The sequence below is a fragment of the Papio anubis genome, chromosome 6 (genome assembly GCF_008728515.1).
Source record: "Papio anubis isolate 15944 chromosome 6, Panubis1.0, whole genome shotgun sequence".
Taxonomy (NCBI): domain Eukaryota; kingdom Metazoa; phylum Chordata; class Mammalia; order Primates; family Cercopithecidae; genus Papio; species Papio anubis.
Genome location: NC_044981.1, coordinates 156,653,354 through 156,672,000, shown reverse-complemented (window position 1 = coordinate 156,672,000; position 18,647 = coordinate 156,653,354). Strand labels below are relative to the sequence as shown.

The 18,647-nt window shown below is 42.4% G+C and overlaps 1 protein-coding gene across 1 annotated transcript in view; it reads right to left on the bottom strand.

The window, feature by feature from the left end:
- IGF2R (insulin like growth factor 2 receptor) overlaps window positions 1-18,647 on the bottom strand; it is a 132,785-nt gene that overhangs the window by 97,593 nt on the left and 16,545 nt on the right. The window contains exon 2 of the mRNA XM_021938044.2: window positions 13,516-13,655. Within this exon, the coding sequence (XP_021793736.1) occupies window positions 13,516-13,655 (140 nt within the window). The remainder of the gene's footprint in view (window positions 1-13,515; window positions 13,656-18,647) is intronic.

Below are 18,647 nucleotides of genomic sequence, written 5' to 3'. Positions count from 1 at the left end.
CCAGTGGCCAAGGGCAGACACCGGCGAGAGCCGCGGAGAACCGCGGCCTCCCAGAGAAGTGCCGGGCAAGGACTGCGGGCTGCCGCCACCACGCCAGGCCCCCAGCCTGTCCCCAACATGCCAGGCCTCGGCCTCCCAGACTGCGGACCCTAAGCTCCAGGTTTGCAGGGCTGCGCGCCGGAACCCCTAGGACTCGCTGGCAGAGCCTCTTTAGAACCACATTAGACCAAGCTGTATCTTTTATGTACAGAGTTGTTCGTTGTTTTTCAGCCGCCAGGGCTCCCAGTTTGAGATCACGTCACCGGAGCCTGCCCAGATGAACCAAGCTTGCAACACGGGGGGAATCTAAGCGCTAGGACTGACGAGCGGGACTGAAGAAGCGCACACCGCAAGGCAAGATCCAGGATCCAATCAGATAGAGCCCTGGTGTCATCTAATTGCAAGATCCAATCAGATCACACCTTATTACCATAAGCTTATAAAACCCCACCCAGCCCCCAGCTTGGGGCTACAGGTTTGAGCTTTCTTCCTGTCTCGTCGCAGTGCAGTCCACTCTCTCCAGCAAAAACCCTGCACTTCGGTGTTTGGCTTTCCCTGGTGCACTGGCAGACGGGTCCGGTTTGGTCTGGTGACACTCTAGGCCATGCTTACACATTCACCAGGCCTACCAGGACACATTCACCAGGCCCTCCAAACCATGCTTACAGTAACCACCAGGCTGCACACAGGGCCCTCCACACCACACACCACACCACACTTGGCCGCACCCCCGGAGCCGCACCTTCAGGTTCTCCAGAATCCGCAGGGACCTCAGTGCCAGCCAGGCCACACAACCCAGCACTCCAAGCCACGCTCACTAGACCCACCCGGACCACCAGGCCACACCTCTGAGTGCTCCAGATAGCGCTTGCCAGGCCCTTCCAGACCACACTGGCCAGGCTGCACCTCGGAGCCCTCCAGGCCATGCTCTCAAGGGTACCACCATGCCAGGCTGCACCGGGCCCTCACGTGCAGCTCAGTCAGACCACCAAGTCGCACTCTGCGGGCCCACGAGGCTGCACTTCCAAGGCCAAGCAAGCCCACAGTGATTAGGCCTCCTTGAAGCCACAAAGCCTGGTGATCCTGACTTCACAAGCAGCCCCCCTGCCTGCCGCAGGGCTACAGCAAAATTATATTATTGCCATGGCAATTAGAACCTACAAGGCGGAGAACCCTTCCTGTCCTACTTCCTGATTTGCTCAAGCAAGTCTTTCCTCTCTCCCCTGCACACCCACTTAGCGTTTCCTTCAACATACACTATTCATGCTATTTTGCCAAATTTAAAAAAAAAAAAAAAAAAAAAACTCATCCAGTGTTTTTTTACCTCCAGCTTCTCTGTTTATATGGATACTCTTTTAAAAAGATATTTATTTTCTTGCTATCACCAACACACTCCTTGGCTACCCCTCTTGTCCCCTGAACTGGCTGTTCCCACAGAGAGACACACAGCTCACTCCCTCAACTTGAGGTCTTTACTTACATGTCACGTTCTCAGTGACACTTACCCTATTTAATATCCTTGCACACACACCCCTGAGCCCTCAGTACTCCTGATTAGCCTTCCTTTCTTTTTTTATAGCAGTCATCATAGTTTAACATACTACTTAGCCATTGCTTTTTTCATCTGTCTCCCACCCTACTAAAATGTAAGCTCTATGAAAAAAAGAGATTCTTGTCTTTTGTAGTGACTGATTCAATTCCAGTACCTAAACCAGGGCCTACATGTCACTGACAGTCAAATATTTATTATAAATAAACATTAACTGTTGGCTGTTTTAATATAATGCATACATACAATTTTAGATGATTTAACCAAGTAAATAAGAAGAAAATACACTATAAATTACTGAACCATACCCATACAGATTGTTCCAGCATATGTGCCACAATAAACAATGCTACCAAAAACCTTTTGTAGAAATATCTACATATAGTACTACTACTTCTATCCGTTTGAGTCACAAAAGATTATGTGAATATACATTTTAAAACCTAACAGGTATTGCCACACTATCAGGAGAGACCATAAATCAGATAAAAACATGAGTTGTATCCAAAACTCAACCAGGTAGCATCTTAAATATCCAACAGAATTCTAGGTTTTAAGAAAATAAAAGACTTAAGAGGAAAAGGCATTTTCACATCTTATGAGACAAAGAGATGAAAGATACAATCCAATGATCAATCCAAATGCTTGCTCTAGATTTCTGTGAATGCATACAAGAATTAGACACTACCAAATCACTGGAAGTTAGGGGCCAGGCTCTTTAGAGTAAATGAATCACCTGGGACGGCGACTACAGTAGGACTCACTGTGTCCTACCAGGTCACCAGCAAGAAGCCAAACAGAATTCCAGGCTCTAGTGGTAACCTCAATTAACACTGTTCCCTAGTGAGTACATTACCTTAAGTTAAATGGGCTGGTAACAGGCTTCCTGAAATGGATATAGAGCTTTAATCCTCAGAAGGTTAATTAAAATCATAATATTAATATTTGATGTGATAGAAAAAATGTGAACGTACTTGGTATTTTTACTGCGATATTTAATATAACTCCAATCCAAAGTTTATAACTCAGCAGTTAATTCAGACTTATGCCACAGTATTAGAATACTTAAGAGAATTTTAGGTTTATCATAACTAGTAAATATATAAGAATTATTAAATATATAATACTCATAAATTTATAATTATTGTTACACTGAATTTTTAACTGTTAAGTCAGACATCTGAGGTACTTAAAAAGGAAATCAAATACAGTTGACCCTTGAACTGTGCAGGTCTGAACTTCCCAGGTCCACTTATACACTGATTTTCTTTCCCCTCTGGAACCCCAGAACAGCAAGACCAGTCCCTTCTCTTCCTCCTCCTACTCAGCCTACATGAAGACAATGAGGATGAAGATCTTTATATGATGATCTACTTCCACTTACTGAATAATAAACATATTTTCTCTTCCTTATGATTTGTTTTTTCCTGAGACACAGTCCCTCTCTCTTACCTAGTCCTGGGCTCAAGCAATCCTCCTGCCTCAGCCTCCCAAGTAGCTGGGACTACAGGCATGCACCACCATGCCTGGCTAATTCTTTTACTTTTTGCAGAGATGGGGTTCCACTATGTTGTCCAAGCTGGTCTCAAACTTCTGGGCTCCACTGATCCTCCCACCTCAGCCTCCCAAAGTGCTGTGATTAGAGGTGTGAGCCACCACACCCGGCCTGATTTTCTTAATAGTTTCTTTCCTTTACCTTACTTTATTCTAGGAATACAGTATTTAATACATATAACATGCAAAATATGTGTTAATCGACTTTATGTTACTGGTAAAGCTTCCCATCAACAGCAGGCTATTAGCAGCTCTGGTTAGAGGGAGTGAGGTTAAATGTGGATTTTCAACTGTGCAGGGGGTTGGTGCCCCTAACTCTAGTGCTGTTCAAGGGTCAAATGTATATAAAACGTATAAACCACTTTAAAATGTGAAGATAATTAGGTTGCAAATGGGACCAAATATTGTTCACAGGCCCTATAAAAATGATGGCTAACATTTGCTAAGATTCACATATGTAATATCATTTGCCTAAGGAAACACTAATGTATGATTTTTTAAATTTCTTCTGAGCTCCTTGGATGTGTGGATAATGTATGATTCCTCAATTTAAAATAATGTAATATTGTTTAAACCAGCAGTTAGGTCTTTGTTTCTCACTATAAAAAATTTTATGGCAGCAGTCCCTAACCTTTTTGGCACCAGTGACTGGTTTCATGAAAGACAATTTTTCCACGGACTTGGGTTGGGGGCGGGATGGTTTCAGGATGATTCAAGCATATTACATTTATTGTACCCTTTATTTCTATTATTATTACATTGCAATACATAATGAAATAATTATACAATACACCATAGTATAGAATCAATATCAGCCTGAGCAACTAGATGGTCCCAGGTGGGGGTGATGGGAGACACTGACAGATCATCAGGCATTAGATTCTCATAAGAGGCCACAACCTAGGTCCCTTGCATGCGCAGTTCACAATAGGGTTTGCGCTCCTATGAGCATCTAATGCTGCCACTTATCTAATAGGATGCAGAGCGCAGGCAGTAGTGCAAGCAGTGGGGAGCGGCTGTACGTACAGATGAAGCTTCAGTCTCTCACCCGCCACTCACCTCCTGCTGTGCAGCCCAGTTCCTAACAGGCTACAAACCGGAATCAGTCTGTGGCCCGGGGGTTGAGGACCCCCACCTTAGAGCACTTTAAAACTCACACCAGGCCAGGCGAGGTGGCTCACGCCTGTAATCCCAGCACTTTGGAGCACCAAGGCGGGCGGATCACTTGAGGTCAGGAATTCAAGACCAGCCTGGTCAAATGGTGAAACCCCATCTCTACTAAAAATACAAAAAAAAAAAAAAAAAAATTAGCCAGACATGGTGGTGCCTGTGATCTAAGCTACTCAGGAGGCTGAGGCAGGAGAATCACTTAAACCCAGGGGGCGGAGGTTGCAGTGAGCCAAGATCGCGCCACTGCACTCCGGCCTGGGCAACAGAGTGAGATTCTATCTCCAAAAAAAAAAAAACTCGCACCAACTATTATCTTCCCAAAAGGATTAAGAGACAACCATCTTCCTACAGCAACATATAAATAAATTTGCCCATTTCCAGGCTCCCTGCCAGCACTCTATGATTCAACCACTTAAATTTCTGCCAACTTCTCAAAGAAAAATGAGATCTCATAATTGCTCTGATTTACATTTATACCTGGTGATGCGGCTTAGCTGTCTCGCCACCCAAATCTCATGATGAATTGTGATCTCGAGTGTTGGAGGTGGGGCCTGGTGGGAGGTAATTGGATCACAGAGCTGGTTTCTAATGGTTTAGCACCATCCCCAAGTGCTGTCTCGTGATAGCGTTCTCACGAGATCTGCTTGTTTAAAAGGGTGTAGCACCTCCCCACTCCTCTCCTGTCACTATGCGAAGAAGCTGCCTGCTTCCCCTTCACCTGCTGCCATGATTTTAAGTTTCCTGAGGCCTCCCCAGCCATGCTTCCTATACAGCCTTCAGAACTGTGAATCCAACCTCTCTCTTTCATAAATTACCAAGTATCAGGTAGTTCTTTATAGCAATGTGAGAAAGGCCTAATACACCTGGCTTACTAGTGAAGTTGTATCGACCGTCTGGATTTCTTCTTTTGCGAATTACCTGTTCTTTGACTTTGCCATTTTTCTCCTGGGTTGTTTTTCTTACCAATTTTTAAGAAAAGTTCTCATCCTATTAGTACATTGACAAACATGCTGGGAATGTTTTTCCCAGTCTAGCATATGTCTTTTGTCTTTAGAACACCTGTTAGTCATTAAAAGATATGTAATAAGAAATGTTCCTCTTCTCCAGTATGGCTTCCAGGTTTCCTTAAGGAAGGCTCTTCTAGATTATATCTACAAGTTACTAATTTTTTTCCCAATGTTCTATTGTCTTTTTACTTTCAAATCTTAACTGAGCTGCAATTTCCGTATGTGATCTAAAGGAGGGATTGAACTTTATTTCCTAAGAGACAATAGCTACTTACACCCAATTTTTTGGTTGTAAGTTATCTTAAGTTATCATATATATTTGGATCTATTTCTATACTAGCTCTTCTGTTCCTCTGATCTGCTGGGAGCTCCAGTGCTTGTGGTCGTTTTGAAGATTCACATTTTTTCCTTTCTAGCAAGATCAAAAGAAGTTTGTTCTCAGATGTCCTCTCAGAGCCACACATTCACATCTCCCTTCCTGGTCTCCATTTCAGCTCCAATCTGTCTGATGTGACCAAATGACTCACATAAAAACACAGCCCTGAGTGAATACACAGGCTCTGGAGCTGGCTGTCCACATTCAAATCCATAACCACACCACCTCCAGCAAGGTGCTCATTGTGGAGGCTACAGTAACTCCATTCTGGGGGCCAAACAGCCCTGCTGACTTCTGATTAACCCCAGTTTCAGGAAGGCCTCAAGATTTCCGGTTTATCTACTGTTCCTTGTGTAAGAGCAGGTACTTATCATGAATCCTCCCCTTAGGTCAAAAAACCTACTTCAATTGTCCTACACATCCCTTCTGAACCACCCCTTCCCTATGATGAATGAGCCCTGGGTCCCGGGTGGGTAATGGCGGAGGGATCCATCTCATCTCGTGACTTCTGGAGATGTGGCTTCTATTCATAAGTCCCTATTAAATGTTCCTTTCTGAGAAACTGGGTGTCAGCCTCTTTCTTCAGCCTCTCAACTTCCTGGGACTCCGGGGGCAGATGTGCATAGACCCGCCCACTGTGGAACACAGATCCATTTTGCACTTCAGTTTCTTCATTTATAACATGAGGGAAATGAAATCACCTACTTTAAAGGGTTGTTGAATGAATTAAATGAGATATTTTACTTTAAAACATTAGGCCTAGCACATGAATGCGCAACAAATTTAGGTATTTTTATTGTATATGCAAATTAGATTTGATTCAGGATTATCCCTACGCTACTGTCAATGTCACTCTCATTCACTCATACAAACTGCTCTCTCCAATTGAAGAAAGGGAGCCGTTATTGACAGTCCTGAAAGTATATATGATGACTCCCTCTGGAAGTTTCAAGCTCTGGGAAAGGGATCGGTCCCATGTATTTCAGGGAAAAAATGAGATTGGAAACTGCTGGTTTATAATAGTATCATCATCAACTTAACCTGTAAGTTACTTTTTAGTCATCTAGTTATCTTTGGTATCTCCCCCATAAGCATCCTTTCCTATTCCACGTGGCCAGCTTCCTAAAAACACCTTCTATCACATCACCTCCCCGCTACCATCACAAAAGATCTGTAATGGATCCACTCCCGACCAGAAAATAACCACTCTCCTCCTCCTCCCTGGCTTTCAAGGCCCACAGAACTTGGTCAAACTCAAACTCTGTCCAGTGAGGCCAAGCTCACAAATTATCCTTCAAGTAAGTTGTCTCCATCTGGCATCAGTCTACGTGGTCCTGTCCTGTCCTATCCTATCCTATCCTATCCTACCATAAACTCAAGACACGCGTTCATTAGCCAAAAATATTGAAGTATTATAATAAAATCAAGAAAAAAGCTACTTTTCCTTCTTTCTGAACACCTACGTCACACTGGCCAACAGGCTTACTTGTGGCCTTTCTCTGTGAGTTCTCAAAAGAGCACGATGAGGAAATTGGCCATCTCATCTGTAAGTTTCCCAAGTATATCACCAAAGGGCAACATTTGTCAGACCCAAGAATTCACGACAATCCAGTGCTTTCTCAGATCTCAATCCCAGGCCTCAAATCCCTTCCACCAGGTTTTTCAGTCTGGATGGTCTCTTTGTAGACAGAGAGGGAAATCAAACAGGAGCTGGGCCTCAACCAGCAGACCTTGCACTCCCTTATCTTCTTACTGTAAACACTGCTTTCTACAAAGCTCTTTTAACTGTGTTTAGGAATTTCTATGCAAAACGACAAGTGGGGGTTTGTTTCGAGACAGCTGAACACAGTTGTCAGAGGCCAGTTCTCAGAAGAACCAGAGTTACAGGCGAGCAACCATCACCAGAATGGACTATCAAGTGGAGAGTACTGGAGCCTGGTGGAGAACCCCTGGGATGAAGCCAGGTCAAAAAAAAAAAAAAAGAAACAAGAGAGGGGCAGAGAGCGGCTAGGAGCCCTGAGGAACTTGGTATTCCCTTGAAAGGGGTGGTGGGAATGCCACTGCTGCCCCTCGCCTCTGTGGCCAACTGCTGGTACCCAAACTGTGGGAGAGCTTTTCTGCCCTCGCAAACCCAAACACTGGTGCGGGCAGCAATTTGGGGATGTCCTGAGGGCATTACATCAGACTACCGCTTGTGTCAGGTTACTCACCCTCCAGTGGACCTGGGTGGCGGTGGCAGCGGTAGCGGGCATCATACTAAGGGCAAAGTCCTTGGAGGACTGCCTGGGGAAGCTCAGCACTGATGTCTCTATATCACCAGAGGCCCCACAGACCTTTCTTGGCACCTGCTGAGACTGCAGCAGCCACACAGGGCTGGCTGGACCCAGGGGAGCCACAGGTTGGCACAGGCACATGGGACAGTGGCCATTCTGTGGCTGTTAGGGGCAGCTGTTTCCACCGGCAGTGTGCCCACTGGGCCAGGACTTGTATGAAAGGTGCGGCCCCACCCTCTCTACATGGACCCACAGCATCCCTGTGGCAAAGAGCAAGAGAGCTACAAATCTGTGTGCTTTGGGTTGAGGGAGGAGGCTCACTGCAGAAGACAAGTTGGTAGTAAGCCATGGGTGTCTCTCATGGCACTCACTACACTGCAGCCTGAGACAGATAGCGATATTCTCATGTTCTGAATGTCCCCAGCACCAGGACGGGGTGTGACAGGGAGGCAGATTGTACTCCTATCTGCCCAGGCCATAGAGCTGGGGCAGTCCCCACACCTCCCCACAGACACCTTGGCAACTTCTACAGAGCTCCCCCTGCTACCCGTGTTAGGGCTGGTGCTTGAACCACTGGAGTATCCAAGAGAACTGGCAGTTCAGTTTAGCTTTATCCCCCACTCAGGGGGTTGAGCAGGGAGCTCAGGCCACTGTGCATTCCACAGACCACGTCACTGCCTGAAGCAACAGAGCTTCCCCCATAAACAAAGGTCACGCATAAACCCATCGGATTCCACTGCAGCTGGCTTTTACCGGTAAATACCACCTGCTGGCCTGCACAACCCAATATAAATTCTGCTGCCACAAGTGCAAAGCAAAGGAGAACAAGATAACTTCCTGAGAACTCTGCCTTCCAGGCCCAGCGGGAGATGGGTGAGGACCCTGCTCACACACCCAGCACATCACTACTATCACTAGCATTTGAGAAAGCTACCACAAAAAGGCCATCTATAACCAAGAAACTCAGAGTCTTTGTCACTGAAAGCAACCAGAACTGAAGTCAAACAACTATATATAACATACATTATATTCACATTCTCAAGGGAAAAAAAATTCTGCCAAAGTAAATTTAAAAATAAAGAAGAGACAGTTTATCCAGATGAGAATGAAGCAGAGTAACAACTCTAGAAGTATTAAAAAAGAAAAAAAAAAGAGTGCTGCAACATCCCCAAGACTCACACTAACTCTCCAGCAGTGGACCCTAATGAAAATGAAATCCTTGAAATACCAGATAAGGAATTCAAAATATTGATTTTAAAGAAGCACAATAAGGTCCAAGAGAAAGTCAAAAAACCAACACAAACCAGAAAAACAATACAGGATCTAAATTAAAATTTTACTAGAGATAGCTATTTTTTAGAAAACCAGACAGAAATTCCAGAAATAAAAAATTCATTGTAGGAATTACAAAATACAATTGAAAGCTTGAACAGCAGACTAGACCAGCAGAAAAGAGAATCTGATAGCTTAAAGACAGGTTTGAATTAACCCAGACAAAAGGTATAAAACTCACATATCTACAAAAAAAAAAAACGATCCAACCGTATGTTGCTTACAGAAAACCACCTAACTGGTAAAAACAAAGACTCAAGGTAAAGAGGTAGGAAAAGATATTCCATGCAAACAGAAACCAAAAGTGAGCAGGAGAAGACATACTTGGACAAAACAGCCTTTTAAGTCAACAACAGTTAAAAGAGAAAACAAAAAGAAGACCATTAAATAATGATAAAGGGATCAATTCAACAAGATATAACCATCCTAACTACAAATGCACCCCACACCAAAGCACTCAGATTCATAAAATAATTACCACTAGACCTAAGAGACAGACAGCAATGTAATAATAATGAGAGACTTCAACACCTCACTAATAGCACTAGAAAGATAATCAAGACAGAAAATCAACAATAAAACACTGAACTTAAATCGGACTCAGGATTAAATGGACCTAAAAGACATTTAAAGAACATGCTACCCAACAACCACAGGACAAACATTCCTCTTAGCACATGGAACACTCTCCAGGATAGACCATATGTTAGGCCACAAAACAAGTCTCAATACATTTTAAAAACTGAAATCATATCAACTATCTTCCCAGATCACGGTGGAATAAAACTAGAAATCAATTCCAAGAGGAGAACTCTCAAAACTACACAAATCCATGGACATTAAACAACCTGCTCCTGAATAACCTTTGGGTCAATGACAAAGTTAGGATGAAATGTGAAAATTTTTTGAAATGAATATAAATAGAGACATAATAGACCAAAACCTCTGGGATACAGCAAAGCAGCAGTAAGACGAAGTTTATAGCACTAAATGTCTACATCAAAAAGAAAGATCACAAATTAATGACCTAATATAACCCTCATGGCACTTGAAAAAAAAAAAAGAACAAACCAAGTTGAAGCCTAACAGAAGAAATAACAAAAATCAGAGCAGAACTAAATAAAACTGAGACCCCCCCAAAAAAATGCAAAGTATCAACAAAACAAAGTTGGTTCTTTGAAAAGATAAACAAAATCAATGGACCACTACTCAACCAAAAAAAGAAGAGATGCAATTCAAACAAGCACAATCAGAAATGAAAAAGTAGACATTAAAACGGATACTACAGAGAGACAAAAGATCATCAGAGGCTACTATAAACATCTCTACACTCAAAAACTAGAAAACCTAGAGGAAACAGATACAATCCTGGAAACATACAACCTCCCAATATTGAATCGGAAGAAACAGAAATCCTGAAAAGACCAGTAACAAGTAGTGAGACTGAATCAGTACTTTAAAAATCTCTCAAGAAAAAGCACAGAAACAGACAGATTGAGAGCCAAATTCTACCAAAGGTACAAAGAACTGGTACCAATCCCACTGAAACTGCTCGCTGCAAAAAAAATAAAATAAAATAAAGTTGGAGGGAATCCTCCCTAACTTGTTTTATGAAGCCAGTAACACCCTAATACCAAAGCAAGGCAAGGACACAACAAAAAAGGAAAACTACAGGCCAATATTCCTAATGAATACATGCAAAAATCATGGCCTAGAAGAATTAGTATTGTTAACACGACCATAATGACCAAAGCAATCTGCAGATTCAATGTAATTTTTATCAAAGTACCAAAGTCATTTTTCACAGAATTAGAAAAACAATCCTAAAATTCATATGGAACCATATGAGTAGCCAAAGCCTGAAGAGCAAAAGCAAATAACAAAGCCAGAGGCATCATGTTACTTGACTTCAAATTATATCTGAAGGCTATAGTAATCAAACAGCATAGTACTGATATAAAAATAGGCAAACAGATCAGTGGAACAGAATAGAGAACCCAGAGTCAAAGCCACATACTTACAACCAACTGATCTTTGACAAAGCGGACAAAAACATAACACTGGGGAAGGGATACCCTATTCGATAAATGGTGCTGGGAAAACTGGACAGCCACATGCAGAAGAATGAAACTACATCCCTATCTCTCACCATACACAAAAGTTGGAGACTTAAATGTAAGATCTGAAACTATGAATATTCTAGAAGAAAACCCAGGAAACACTATCCTGGACATTGGCCTAGACAAAGATTTCGTAACTAAAACCTCAAAAGCAAATGCAACAAAACAAAAATAGACAAGATTTAATTAAACTAAAAAGCTTCTGCACAGCAGAGTAAACAGAAAACCTACAGAACGGGTGAAAATATTTGCAAACTGTTCGTCTGACAAAGGACTGACATCCAGAATCTACAACGAACTCAAAACAATTTAAAAAGAAAAAAGAACCCCTTTAAAAACAGGGCAAAGGACATGCACAGACATTTCTCTGAAGATATACAAGTGGCCAACAAGCATATGTAAAAATGTTCCACATCCCGAATCATCAGAGAAAGGCAAATTAAAACCACAATGAGACATCATCTTACACCCACCGGAATGGCAATTATTAAAAAGTCAAAAAGCAAAAGATGTTGGGAAGAATGTAGAAAAACGGGAACGCTTACATACTGTTGGTGGGAATGTAAATTAGGATATCCTCTATGGAAAACAGTATAGAGATCTACCAAGGAACTAAAAATAGAACTACCATTCCATCCAGCAATCCCACTATTGACTATACACCTGAAGGAAAAAAATCATCATATCAGAAAGATACCTGCACTCAATGTTTATCACAGCACTATTCACAATCGCAAAGATGTGGAATCAACCCAAGTGTCCATCAATGGATGACTGGATAACAAAAAATGTGGTGTGTGTGTGTGTGATTTCATTCTTTTTTATGGTCAAATTCCACACCTTGGCCATAAAAAGGAATGAAATCACATGTTTTGCAGCAACATGAATCAAACAACAGTCCATTTTCCTAAGTAAAATAACTCAGAAAGAGAACATCAAATACCACATGTTCTCACTTATAAGTAGGAACTAAACAATATGTACACATGGATATGGACAGTGGAATAACAGACACTGGAGACTCAGAAAGGTTGGGGGGTGAGGAATTAGAAATTATCTACTGGGTACAATGTACACTATTCAGGTGACAGGTATTAAAAAACACTATTCAGGTGACAGGTATTAAAAACCCAGATTTGCGACTATGCAATATATCCACGTAACAAACTGTACTTGAACCCCCAAATCTGTAAAAATGTAAAAATGTTTAAAACACAAAATGACAGAGCTACCACAGTAAGCTTCTCTCCCAAATCCAAAAGCCTAGCTAGCATCCTCTTCTAGTTATCAGACGATCGCTAGTCACATACCATCACTATGTCACGACCATCCACTGTGGTCAAACTTCATTATTCTAACTGCCTCAGTGAAAGGTCACCACAGACATCCATATTGCCAAATCCAAGGGCAATGTGTCCTGCTTTTCTGTCCACCCTGCATCCCCTCCTTCAGGTATCTGCCCGACCCTACTCCATGTAACCTGGTGCTATCAATCCACTTGGATTCATATTCTTCACAGGATAGCGATCCTGATCCAAAAGGCATACATTTGGGGAAATGAAATGAACCCTAGGAAAGAAGGGGCCGCACCTTTTTCTCTGAGACTGCCAATCCTCAGGACTATTTAACCTTTAATGTAAGCCTAACTCCAGTGACCATCTTTGATGGCACACACATTGTCTGGGAACCACAGCCAAAACTGGAAGGCACAAAGGAGTGGGAGTGCGGGGAGCAGTAAAGGAAATGGGGGCTGGGGGAGAATGTAAAAACAGGGCTTAAGAAAAACGTGGGTGAGAAGGGAGAGCCATCTAGGAGACATCTTTCAATATCAAATACACATCTACATAATTCTTCATAGCGGTTGTCTGCATAGTATCCACTAGACAGGACTAACCTAGTTTCACAGCTCATACTAGACGTTCAAACCGTTATCATTTTTAACTACTAACAAATGTGTATTATGTATTATAAACATTTATAATTTCTAAACATTCATAATTTTTGTATAGCTATATACATATAGCTATAAACAGTCATTTTTGCAAAACTGAGGAATCATATTGCCAATCCAGTAATTTAAGGTAGTTTTACTTACCCACTGAATGGTAAGTGTGTGTCTTCAAGTCGTGCATACAAACAGCACTTGACGGCCCGCACTGGACAACATCCACACTTCCGCAGATGTTGATTTTATAAAGTACATTATTTTTGGTATCAACAGCTTCCCATGTATAACTGGAAAGGAAGAAAAACAACTTGTCACTGTCACTGATTTATCAAAAATTAAACTTCTCTCTAGTTTTATTCAAGCCACATTTGCTTAAAACTGCCACAAACTAGAAAATACACTTTCCTTAGCCAAAAACACTAAAAAGTCAAGTATGTTAAGTTGCAAAGAAGCCAGGGCAGAAACTACTAACACCATCTGTCTCTGGTTCAATCCACTCTGAAGCTACCTCAGGACTCAAAGATCATCAAAATAGAAATATCTGGCTGGGCGAGGTGGCTCAGGCCTGTAATCTCAACACTTTGGGAGGCCGAGGAGGGTGGATCACAAGGTCAGGCGTTCGAGACCAGTCTGGCCAACATAATGAAACCCCGTCTCTACTAAAATTACAAAAATTAGCTGGGCGTGGTGGCACATGCCTGTAATCCCAGCTACCTGGGAGGCTGAGGCAGGAGAATTGCTTCAACCTGGGAGGTGGAGGTTGCAGTGAGCCGAGATTGCGCCACTGCACTCCAGCTTGGTCAACAGTGCAAGACTCTGTCTCAAAAAAAGAAAGAAAGAAAGAAAGAAATATCTTACCATTAATTTAAGAATATCAACTCAGATCAGCGTATTGGTCTGTTCTCACACTGCTAATAAAGACATACTCAAGACTGGGTAATTTATAAAAGAAAGAGGTTTAATTGACTCATAGTTAAGCATGGCTAGGAAGGCCTCAAGAAACTTACAATCATGGCAGACGGGGAAGCAAACACATCCTTTTTCAGCAAGGAGAAGTGCGGAGCAAGAGGGGGAAAAATCCCTTATAAAACCAGCAGATCTCGTGAGAACTCACTCATGATCACGAGAACAGCATGAGGGTAACCCCCGTCATGATTCAATTACCTCCCACCAGGTCCCTCCCACGACACATGGGGATTATGGGAACTACAAGCTGAGATTTGGGTGGAGACACGGCCAAACCATATTAATCAGTAATTGCTCAAGACTCATGCTGAATATAAGATAGTAATAGCCTTTCCAATCACACCAAAATGCTGAAAAGCCAAAGGATTTTTTACCTCTATTTTATTAAAAGGCTAGCTATGGCACGAAAGGCAGCTCCACTTCTGCTTTTCCCTCTTAGAGCTACAGTTCAGATCTGAACTTGCAAGACAGAGCTGTGCAATGAGTCAACTATCACATTCGAAATCACACAAAATTCACTACACCAAGCATTAACACTCATTGTTCAAACCTCTGGAAAAGCAGATAGTGAGTAACTGCTAATGCATCAACCAGTATACTTGGGACAAAATAGGTGGTTTCCCGGTTCTGCAAAAACAATTATTCTCAAATGTCTACTCTGCCCTGGGGAGAATGTTTTGTCCATTTTGTAAAATGGGGATCAACTCCTCAGCAGGAGTAAAAACAGAAAACGAAGAAAGTGTCTTAAAATGTCCTTGCAAAATGTAAAAAATAAAGGCCAGGCCAGGCCACGGTCTCATGCCTGTAATCCCAGTACTTTAGGAGGCGAAGGCCAGAGGATCACTTGAAGCCAGGAGTTTCAGGCCAGCCTGGGCAACATAGCAAGATCCCATATCTACAAAAATATTTTTTATTATTTTAAATGCAAAAGCTGTTATTTAACTCAACAGTATTGCTAAAAGGAGGGGCAATAAGTTAAATCAGAATTGCTTAGGCTAGGCCCATCCAGGAGTTGTGGAGGCCCTGGGGTAAGACCACCATATTTATCTACCTAGCAGTGTTATGCAGCCTATGCAATACCCCGTTGACGACAGAAGCACTCCCTCACAGAAGGAGCCGTCCACTTCCCAGAGCTCCCTTCCACAGTGCACCAAGGCAATGACTCAGCACAAAACCAACCATCAGGTCCACAACATGTCCCCTTCCCCCACCCTGAACTAGTTTCAGCAATGGAGGAGCCACAGTAGCCCTGTTGGGGTACTGGAAGACAAGGCACCAAGAACTCCTAGGTCTGGAAACCCATCGAACCCACCTGCCAAGAAACCAAACCACATACACAGGCCTTTAAAAGCAGGGAGATGGAAGGTCTGATGGCCACTAAGTGGCTACAAACCTGAAGAGCAGGCTGGGGTACTTAGGTGCCCAGTCTTAGGGTGACACCCTTGGGGTGTTACTCCTCAACTCAGCTTCTTCATCAGGAACATGTTAAGAGTTATCTCCTAGACTCGGGATGAGTCAAGGACATGAGAAAATAACCCAAGTATTATCAGGCACAGAGAAAAATCATCCATAAAGGCTTGTTTCCTTTGCCCTTCATTAACCTTTATTCATGTGTTTCACAGGTATTTCTTAAGTACTTACCGCGGGAGGCACAGGAGAGTACAGCAATGAACAAAACAAAGAGGCCCTGCCCTCTCGGAGGGTATATTCCAGGTTGCAGGATACGAGATAAACAGGTAAACAAAGACTTGGCTACTGCTCAGGAAAAATGCTAATCTCTTATCAGGAGCCATAACTAGTTTCTCCAGGATACCAGAGACAAACCTCAAGAAGCAGCAGTGGCATCATTAAGCTATTTCACAATCCTAAGTATATGATATTGGTGCATGAGGGTGTCATTTAAAATAAGTTAACTGGTAGGAATCAATGCTAAAGAGATCCACAAGTACCTAAAATGCTATGCTTTTCTTTTTTTTTTTTTTTTTTTTTAAACTGAGTCTGGCTCTGTTACCCAGGCTGGAGTGCAGTGGCCGGATCTCAGCTCACTGCAAGCTCCGCCTCCTAGGTTCACACCATTCTCCTGCCTCAGCCTCCCGAGTAGCTGGGACTACAGGCGCCCGCCACCTCGCCCGGCTAGTTTTTTGTATTTTTAGTAGAGACGGGGTTTCACCATGTTAGCCAGGATGGTCTTGAGCTCCTGACCTCGTGAACCCACCCACCTCAGCCTCCCAAAGTGCTGGGATTACAGGAATGAGCCACCGCGCCTGGCCGGCTATGCTTTCCTTAAAAGAAATCCACCATTTTTGCAAAGGGGATATTTAAATAAGGTAAAGAGTGTGTGTGCTTGGGGAGCAGAATCAAGATTTTAAAAAGAATGAAATGAGGGATATTGTCCTAATAATCTGGAAATCAGGGCTGCTAGAGAGAAAAGTGTTGCTCTATTCAATTATATTATTTTCTCTATTTGCATTTCATACTTGTTTTGTCAAGATTCATCAAATATAAGTGGTTATGGGAGTAGGAAAGGAGGAGCCTATTAAAATACTTGAACACTGACTTTTTTCAGGGGGTTGATTTAACTACTCAGCACAAGGCAGCCCTCCTCCAGGCCTGGCAACCTCAATGCCATTCAAAGCCATCAGCAGCACTTGAGGCAAAGGTACCGATATCTCAGAGTTCTTAGTCACAGCTTTAAAATGAAGAATGGTCACAATAGGTTTCTAAACTTCACTCCAAAGACACCTGCAAGCTGTCAGTACTTAAAACATTCTGATGTTTCAACGGACATTATGTCTCCTTTAAAACAAACTAATGGCAGGGCGCGGTGGCTCATGCCTGTAATTCCAGCACTTTGAGAGGCTGAGGCAGGCAGATCACGAGGTCAGGAGTTCAAGATCAGCCTGATCAATATGGTAAAACTCCGTCTCTACTAAAAATACAAAAATTAGCCGGGTGTGGTGGTGCGCACCTGTAGTCCCAGCTACTTGGGAGGCCGAGGCAGGAGAATCGCTTGAACCCGGGAGGTGGAGGTTGCCGTGAGCTGAGATTGCACCACTGCACTCCAGCCTGGGCAACAGAGCGAGACTCTGTCTCAAAAAAAAAAAGAAAAGAAAAAGAAAAAACTAAACTAATACGCCTAGCCCCTAGTATCAACAGCAGCTCAGAAACAGTCATGTGGTTTAAATAATCTATCTGAAAATTTATGAAGACTATTCCAGAAACTATTATGTACTCTGGTATGCACTCTGGTTAAACTATCACTAGACATGCTTCCACTAAAGTAAATATTTTTTAAAGACTATTTCATAATAAACTTAAAATCATATAAATAACTGATAACAAGTTTTAAGAAATCACATGTTTGAAACTAAAGGATTCTAAATTTCTTTCCACATTAAAGGCTAAGCCCCCAGAATGGCCTAAGCTAAAATCATTCTTAAATTGGTATTAAAGTTTAAAAGCACCATGATCACATGATAGAACTAGAAAATGGTTTCAGAAGCAATAAAATTATTACAGACTAAATAAAATTTAATGATATATTTGAGGAATAATAAATTTTTTGTCTGAAAGTTTGTCTATTAGAAAATTCTCTACCCGAAGTGCACATGTACAGCCAGAATTAGGAAACTATTCCACAACAGTATGGTTCATTTAACAGCCAAGCAAATGGAACCATTCAGCTGAGATTCCCAGAAAAAGCCTACATTCTAGACTAAGTTATCTGAGCTTACACAAGTAAAGACTTAAGAAAAAAACTGACAGAAAAAAAAAAAAAGAGATCAACATATTCAATCAGAGAAAACTAAGCTGTAATACTAAGATGTTAAATGTTAGCAACAAACAAGCTTCTGGAAGAAAGTATCTGCAAGCTGTGTGGAAACACAGTCTTCACTCAAACACACACACACACGAAGGAATGTGTTGAATACATTTTCTGAAAGAAAGAACTTCAGGCCATGTGCGGGTGGCTTATGCCTGTAATCCCAGCACTTTGGGAGGACAAGGTGGGAGGATCACTTGAGGTCAGGACTTCAAGACCATTCTGGCCAACATGGTGAAACCCTGACTCTATTAGAAAAAAAAAAATACAAAAATTAGCCAGGCATGGTCGCGCACGCCGATAGTCCCAGCTACTCGGGAGGCTGAGGCACGAGAATAGCTTGAATCCAGGAGGTGGAGGTTGCAGTGAGCCAAGATCGCACCACTGCACTCCAGACTGGGTAACAGAGTGAGACTCCCTCCGTCGAAAAAAAACAAAGAACCTCTGCAGCAGGATAGGTAAAAAAGCCCAGTGAGCATTTTCTTGAAAC